Here is an 8161-nt window from a genome sequence, read left to right on the forward strand (position 1 = left end):
CAGTGGTTAAGAATCCACCTGCCAATGCAGTGGACACGGGTTCGAGCCCTGGTCTGGGAAGATTCCACATGCTGCAGAACAACTAAGTCTGTGTGCCACAACTACTGAGCCTGTGTGCCACAATTACTGAAGCCCGCTCGCCTAGAGCCCATGCTCCACAATAAGAGAAGCCACCACAATGAGAAGCTCGCGCACCGCAACAAAGAGTAGCCCCCTCTCACCGCAACTAGAGAAAGCCCACGCACAGCAACAAAGACCCAACACAGCCAGAAATAAATAAATAAATTTATTTTTAAAAAAACAGTAGCCAGGGAATTCCCTGGCCGTTCAGTGGTTAGGACTCTGCGCTTTCACTGGTGAGGGCCCAGGTTTAATCCCTGGTCAGGGAACTAATATCCCACAAGCTGCACGGCATGGCCAAAAAATAAATAAGTAAATAATAATAATAATAAACTGGTAGCCAGAGATTAGAGAGGGAAATAAATTGTGTAGGTCCTAAAAGCAGGTCTCCTTAACGCAAGTGAAGAACAAAGAATGAGAAAATACATAGGGTGAACTAGAAATACAGGATTAAAATACATCTCTTTAGATAAAGAAAACGAAAGGTTTAGGACCTGTGACTTTTAAGAAGACCTTAAAAAATATTTAAAATCACAGCCTGAAAGACAACAATCTCTCTCTGCTGCAGGAATTTAATTACCTGGAGAACGGGCTGTGTGCTCAGGAAGCACACAAAGATGGGGCCAAATACATAGGAAACACAAATTGCCCTGAGGAAAGAACTGTTCTTCAACGTCCCATCCAAAACCTAGCGTAATGGGGAACACATTCTAAAAAACAACAACAAGGGCTTCCCTGGTGGCGCAGTGGTTGAGAGTCCGCCTGCCGATGCAGGGGACACGGGTTCATGCCCCGGTCCGGGAAGATCCCACATGCCGCGGAGCGGCTGGGCCCGTGAGCCATGGCCGCTGGGCCTGCGCGTCCGGAGCCTGTGCTTCGCAGCGGGAGAGGCCACAACAGTGAGAGGCCCGTGTACCACAAAATAAATAAATAAATAATAAAATAAAAAACAACACAAGTCGTAAGGCTAGAACGGGGAAGGTCTGACTCATGGGTCAGCTGCTCCACTTTCAGCCTCGTCGGCATCATCGCCTTCACAGGTGTAGGCAGTCCAACAGCTACGCAGCACTGGCTCCTTGTCACTTGGACTGCAAAAGGCAGAGGTCTCATCCCGAGGATCAGACTCACAGTAAGACTTACTTTAACAAAAGGCTGTATGTCGACAGAGAAAGCCCTGTGTGGGTGCTGTTCTTTTTTCCAGCACTTGTTCACAAAAGAAGCTGGGCGAAGTCCTCACCGTGGGGGCAGCTGTTGGCTGATGTTGTTTGCCCTCCCAGAGCATTTTCAGATACCTGTTGAGTATCTTTCTGCCCAAAGACTGAGATGCTGGCGGGTTTCTATGTTCTAGGAACAGAAGTCAGGGCTGCGGCCACGGTATGAGGGAACTGAGCCAGAGGCTTGGGGTCTAGGCGCCCAGTTGCCCTGGTAACTCCCTGTTTACACTGTAAACCAGACAGAACTTCAAAGCTGCATTTATAAAAGCATGCTAATAGCAACAGACCAAAATAAATGAAAATATACAGGCAGGCACGTTTTGGAATTCTTAATAAGCTTTTTATCCTTCTTTAATTATCGTTTAAAGGATGCTTGCCAGCCTGGCTCCTTAGCCTGCTGGCAAATGAAACGTTAGTTTTTGTATGCTTTTTTTTTTTTTTTTGGTGGGGGGCGGGGGCAGGCTGCACAGCGCGGCATGCGGAACTTCCCCGACCAGGGATAGAACTCGCATCCTCTGCAATGGAAGCGCGGAGTCTTACGCACTGGACCGCCAGGGAGGTCCAGTATTTTTAGGCTTCGTTTAAATATTCTATCTGCAGTCCATTCCACACCGTTAGTCCAAATTTTCATGTGACAGTTGGAATGAAGGCCTACGGCTCCCTCAAACAAAACATCCTGCCCCAAAGCAGTGCAATTTATAAAAACTGCTCGCCACCCCTTGCTGCTAAAGATATGCATCTTTGTGCATCTTTGGTCAGTAACACGCATATATGCACACACAGTTTCCAAACCAGAAAAAGCGTTCAACGTGAAGTCCTACAAGATATGACGATAGTTTGTCATCACTTGACGAAAAGCACTAATAATTTGAACGAGGGGCCAAGCGCGCGCGAACACACACACACGCTGTGCTTATCAACAGCTCTTTAAATGTAAAGACTAATTACCCTCGACAAGAAATAAGGTATAAACTTCCTAGCTGACTCTGCTCTACTCAACAGAAGTTCTGTCAACAGCCCCGGGGTGGCGGCGACGCACGACACTTGGGGGCTCCGGGGCCTTCCCACTCTCCACCCGCCCGTCCCCCCACGCCGCGTACGCTGCTCCGCGCCTGGCCCGTGCCGGCTCGGGGACCCTGCTCCCGGGTAGCTCAGCCGAGGCCGCCAGTGCGGCAACGCAGGTGAGCGCCCACGTGTGTCCCTGAGGGGCACGGCTCGGGTCTGTCGCCCCTCGCGGTCACTCCCGGCCCAACCTTTCCGGGAACCACGCTCACCCGGCTCGGCGCGGCATCCCTGCGCTCACCGCCGCGCTCGGGGACGGGCTGGCAGCCGCCGCCGGAGAAGGCGCGGCAGAGAGGAAGGAGGAACCTCCTCGGGGGTCGCAAGGCCGCCATGGCTGCCGTCCGGCGGCTACCGCACGCACAGCGGAGTCGCGACGGTGCGAGGGGCTGCCTTACGGCACGGTCGCAAAGTCCGCGGGAGGGGACTACTTGGCCGACCATGAACTAGCCCGGCATGTGACAGGCTGCGTGGGCGGCCGAACGGCGCGAGCGCGCCCGGGTGGCAGCTCCTCGGGCGCGGGCATTCCAGGGCATTGCGGTAGGCGGCTAGCGGCGAGCTCAGCAAAGGTCGAGGTGCAGCGCGGACGCCGGAGGACGTTTTCCCAGGGCGGGGTGTGTTCGGCCCGGGGACGGGGCTGCCGGTCCCGGCGACTGCAGGACTGAGGGGCTTTGGCGGCGAAGCGTGCGATGGCGCGGGCTGCGCAGGTGAGCGAGGGCGGAGGCCTCCGCGGGGGGGAGGGGGTGCGCGCGCGGCCTCCCTCGGCGCGGGCTGCCAGCGGACGACCCCTGTCCCGGGGCGCCACCCCCGCCCCGGGTCAGACGCGGCCGGGCCTGGTTTCGGAGCCGGGCTCCCCGCAGCCGGCCGGGCCCGAGTTCCCTCTCTTCTCGCCGGCTCCCCTGGCCCGGCAGAGCGCGGCCGTCCCCTCCCCCCACGGGCCATTGTGAGGTCAGGCCGGCGGACGCGTCGTGGGGCCGGGCGAGACGCCCGGAGCGGCCGCTGCGGCCGGTAGCTGCCGCTGCCACCGCCGGCCCCTTCACTGGCTGCCCCGTTCAGACCTAGCCGGGACGGGGAGAGAGATGCAGCTCCGGTGCCGCACCCCGTAAAGGGTCGATCTTCCATCTGGACACTTCACCCACGGGAAGCCAAGACCAAACCAGCTTAGACCGCTGCTGGGTAAAGTGCCGGGAGGGCCGGGCGAGAGAGGAGGAAACAGCAGAGGCAGCCTGCTCTTCTGGGCTTCCAGAGGCGTGTTCTGGGCTCGGCCACCCACAGGGGATTAGTTTCGGTTGAGCATCCATCCCCCTCCCGTGAAAGAGCGTAAAAAAAAAAAAAAAAAATGCGTTAAGCCCTTCTGGACCCTTAAAGGGAGGCTGGTGAATGAATTAGTCATAGTTGTCTCATTCTCGTGGGGTGTGGCTTGGAGGAGGAGAGGAGCATGATAGGGCCCAGGGGGTACTAGGCCTCCGAAGCCCAAGGTGGTGTCTTTAACGGAACCCCAGTCGCCTTCCCTGTGGAATTTTATCCCTGTGCAGGGAGGATTTGTGAGGCATGAAAAGGGCGGGGCGAGAAACAGGGTATCTTTACACAAGTGCTTAAAGGGTGGAGAGGAAGTAGAAGCGGGGACTTTTGGGAGTGTCTGCGAACCCCTGGTGTTTGTTTCACTGGCTCAGCTCCTTTTGTTTAGTTCCTTTTCCTGAAACTAGGCATAGCACTTTGGCCTGGTGGGGTTGCTTCAGTGAACCCACGTCGTCTGGAAGGTTAGGAGAGCTGCTGTTTCACATTCTGCAGAGGGGCCCTGCTCTTGCCAAAAACCAGCTTCCAGTGTTAGGACCTAAGGTACTTGTGCTTTTTCCAAGCTGATGGTTCAGCCTCGTGGCATACTTACGAAGGCATATGCCGTTTTCTTTGATGACTGAGGAAACTGAATTTCCCAGGTCCGGAGCTCTGGCTCATATTCCCCACTGCAGTAACCCCGATCTCAATCACTGTCACGTTTAGGTTGTTTTCAGGAGAGGGAGTTGATTAGTCACTCTAATTTCTGTACTTGAGCTTGACTGTTCTTGGGATCGCAATAACAAGCCGTATTTCTTAAGCATATCTTTGTAGAATGAATTAATGTATGATTACCATTCTGCAGGCTTTGTGGTGTAATAAGTTATCGTGTTTGTCATCTTTTAGTGCTTGTGAAACTGAACACAACAAAAGTATGGAGATGGGAAACCAACATCCTTCTATTACTAGGCTTCAGGAAATCCAAAAGGAGGTGAAAAGCATAGAACAGCAAGTAATTGGTTTCAGCGGTCTGTCAGACGACAAGAATTACAAGAAACTGGAGAGGATTCTAACAAGACAACTTTTTGAAATAGACTCGGTAGATACTGAAGGAAAAGGAGATATTCAGCAAGCTAGGAAGAGGGCAGCACAAGAGACAGAGCGTCTTCTCAAAGAGTTGGAGCAGAATGCAAACCACCCACACAGGATCGAAATAGAGAACATTTTTAAAGAAGCCCAGTCCCTAGTGAAAGAGAAGATTGTGCCATTTTATAGTGGAGGCAACTGTGTAACTGATGAGTTTGAAGAAGGCATCCAGGATGTCATTTTGAGGCTGACACATGTTAAAACTGGAGGCAAGATCTCCTTGCGGAAAGCACGGTATTACACTTTAACCAAAATCTGTGCAGTGCAAGAGATTATCGAGGACTGCATGAAAAAGCAGCCTTCCCTGCCGCTTTCTGAGGACGCGCATCCCTCAGTTGCCAAAATTAACTCTGTGCTGTGTGACGTGAACAAGACCAGAGGCACTCTGATTGCCCTTCTTATGGGAGTGAACAGTGATGAGACTTGCAGGCACTTATCTTGTGTGCTCTCGGGGCTGATGGCCGATCTGGATGCTTTAGACGTGTGCGGCCGCACAGAAATCAGAAATTACCGGAAGGAGGTCGTGGAAGATATCAACCAGTTATTGAAGTACTTGGATTTAGAAGAGGAAGCAGATAGCACTCGTGCGTTTGACCTGGGGCAGAATCATTCCATTTTAAAAATAGAACAGGTCCTCAAGAGAATGAGAGAAATAAAAAACGAACTTCTTCAAGCACAGAATCCTTCAGAATGGTACCTGAGCTCCAAAACAGAGCTGCAGGGCTTGATTGGACAGTTGGATGAGGTAAGCCTTGAAAAAAACCCCTGCATCCGGGAAGCCAGGAGAAGAGCGGTGATCGAAGTTCAGACCCTCATCACTTACATCGACTTGAAGGAAGCCCTCGAGAAGAGAAAGCTGTTTGTTTGTGAGGAGCACCCCTCACACAAAGCGGTCTGGAGCGTCCTGGGAAACTTGTCAGACATCCAGGGGGAAGTTCTCTCATTTGATGGCAGTCGAAATGATAAGAACTACATCCGGCTGGAGGAGCTGCTCACCAAGCAGCTGCTTGCCCTGGACGCCGTTGACCCACAGGGAGAGGAGAAGTGTAAGGCTGCCCGGAAGCAGGCAGTGAAGCTTGCACAGAACATTCTCAGCTATCTCGACTTGAAGTCCGATGAATGGGAGTACTGAAACGCCAGAGAGCCCACGGTCGATCGTTCTTCTTTTGCACTTTATATATATGTCTGTGTATTTATAGAGAGCGTTCAGTTTGTTGAGCCTGGATGTGATTTATACGTGCATATGTCAATCTCAGTATTTATGATTTAAGCAAATTCAGTATCTCTGCTGCTTTTGATGTTGAAAAACAAATATTACGACATACTAACTTTTCCATTTGGATCACTATGTGGTGGTGTGGTTTTCTGTTGTTTTTTTTTTGAAATCAGAAAATGGAATAGGGGCAGCTTTTAAAAGTTTTAATAGGTTCAAGCATTAAAATGCAGATATTTCAGAATCTAGAATAGACATAACCTTACATAATAAATACCAGGACAGTTATGAGGAAGGGGGAAATTTTTGGTTAAATAGAAGTAAGGTCCAAGCACAAACGCAGTACAATGAAATGTTTTATTATGCTAAATAAAGCAGAAGGATTTTTTTCATTTATAAAACCCAGTTGGTTCCACCCAATTTAATAGGGTGGGAGTCTTTTTGTTTTTTTGGATGGTGGGTTTTTTCATAAACATTTTTTGTTTGAAATACAGTGTATTTTCTCCTGTACTCTGCATTTAGAGGGGGAGTCTTATTTTTGTGTATGACATAATAAAATTATGAAAATGAATAGCAAAAACACCTTTGAGACTGCATTGAAGAAGGGATAAAACACCAGCTGATACCTTCAAGTTGTTTTTGTTTGTAAAATCTAAACTTAGAATTTCCCTTAGAAATTACTAAGGATGGGAACATTTAAATGAAGTTAATGGACCTTGAAAAAAAAAGGAAACACCCACACCCATGGTAAGATAATGAAAAGAAGTGGAAATTACCAATTATCAGGTTATGCTAAAATAAGCAAAAATGTCTGCATGTAGCACGTAATGGGCTTCTTCTGTCATTCAAGGCGGCATAAGGGACAAACTTGTTAAACATTCCCGATGCTGTTTTACAGTGTGTGAGAGCAGAAACTGTCAGCAGCCCTGCAGGACCAGCTCTTTGAAGCTTGTTCAGAGGAAGCGAGCATCAGCTCCCTGCGCCTGCAGACGTCGCACTCCGGGCACCTGCTGCATTCCTTAGCTCATGTTATTGGCACATGGATGCCTCTCTAGTGCCTGAAAGGGCCAGTAAAGTCTGTCAGTGCAGGAAATTTTTTTTTTCTGCTAAAGGGTACACATATTTCTGTACATACTTTTTGAGGATCCAAGATTACCAGTTGCCTGTTAATGTGAACAAAAGAATTTCCCAGAGTTCTGAAGTGCCTTGATAACTTGCTGCCCCAGTATTATAACTAACAGACTACTCTGTAGTCAGCTCTCACAAAATAATCGTATTAGAGTACATCTTTTGAGCTCTATAGTAATTTGTTCTTTTCTTTCAGAGATATTAATTTGATAACTTTGGAAACAGCTAAAAATAAGATGGATAAAGGAATAGCCCTAAATACCTAAAAGATTATAAACGTGTAGCCCTAAAAAATTTTCATTTTGTCTCAGTACTGCCCAATAATTAAAAGCCCTTGATATGTCTTTCCTACTAGAAATGTTATAGATTCATCGGACAGTGGGGTCAAAGGGCAATCGGAGGTCTTTGGGCCGTGAGCCTCCCACCTGCACGTCCGCGGGCTTTCAGTGCAGCTTATTGGTAGCTCATGCCGACCAAAGTCGTTTCAGGATTGCTCTTCTGTATCATAATTTTAGGGTGCTCTTAAAATCTTGAGGAGTTTTTAAGTTCGAGCACTGTTGCCGTTATATCACTGGGCAATCAAGGCTGTACTCTGACTCACTTCAGACCTACACACATCCTGCACCAGGCCCCACTGCTTCACGTTAATTTCAGATTTGAAAGTTAAACGTTAGCCTGTCCTTTCAGAGTATCCATTGTTGTTTGAAAGCAGTTATTCCTCTAGCATTCATTTCCAGCAGTGTTTTCCGTAACTCGCAGAGATGGCTCAAGCTGTTAATCTTTGCGCATCGGGGGCGAGCATAGGATGGTGAGCCCATCCACGGTCACGCTGGACTTCTCACGGGGATTATTTTGGTCATTGAAATAATCAGATCAGCCTTGAGTGCTGAGGAGTGATGCTCCCTGTCTTCAGTCTGTTCTAGTTCCTTGTACCTGATGTTTCGGTTCCCAAGATGAGCCCTAGCGATACTGGCTTTAGTTGCTACTGTCCCTCGTCGGGAGGCGT

The 8161-nt window shown here is 49.4% G+C and overlaps 2 protein-coding genes across 6 annotated transcripts in view; one reads left to right on the top strand and one right to left on the bottom strand.

Annotated features, from left to right (window-relative positions):
• COA8 (cytochrome c oxidase assembly factor 8) overlaps positions 1-2784 on the bottom strand; it is a 36308-nt gene extending 33524 nt beyond the window's left edge. Inside the window, exon 1 of one of the 2 annotated variants that reach the window (XM_079908109.1) lies at positions 2609-2778. In XM_079908109.1, the coding sequence (XP_079764235.1) occupies positions 2609-2728 (120 nt within the window). In that variant the 5' untranslated portion in view covers positions 2729-2778. Of the gene's footprint in view, positions 1-2608 lie in introns of both variants that reach the window. The other variant, XM_079908110.1, reaches the window with a different exon arrangement.
• Positions 2785-2793: 9 nt separating this feature from the next.
• On the top strand, positions 2794-6806 carry BAG5 (BAG cochaperone 5). Of its 4 annotated transcripts, XM_079908072.1 has the most exons (3): positions 3166-3569; positions 4100-4232; positions 4575-6806. In XM_079908072.1, exon 3 carries the CDS (start codon positions 4603-4605, stop codon positions 5944-5946), a length of 1344 nt encoding a protein of 447 aa, XP_079764198.1. In that variant the 5' UTR covers positions 3166-3569; positions 4100-4232; positions 4575-4602; the 3' UTR covers positions 5947-6806. The 4 variants fall into 4 exon arrangements, with proteins under 4 accessions (XP_079764197.1, XP_079764200.1, XP_079764198.1 ...); XM_079908071.1 differs by lacking the exons at positions 3166-3569; positions 4100-4232 and adding an exon at positions 2794-3100; XM_079908074.1 differs by lacking the exons at positions 3166-3569; positions 4100-4232 and adding an exon at positions 2794-2968.
• Positions 6807-8161: the final 1355 nt, after the last annotated feature.

This window comes from Stenella coeruleoalba (genome assembly GCF_951394435.1).
Source record: "Stenella coeruleoalba genome assembly, chromosome: 2".
Taxonomy (NCBI): Eukaryota; Metazoa; Chordata; class Mammalia; order Artiodactyla; family Delphinidae; genus Stenella; species Stenella coeruleoalba.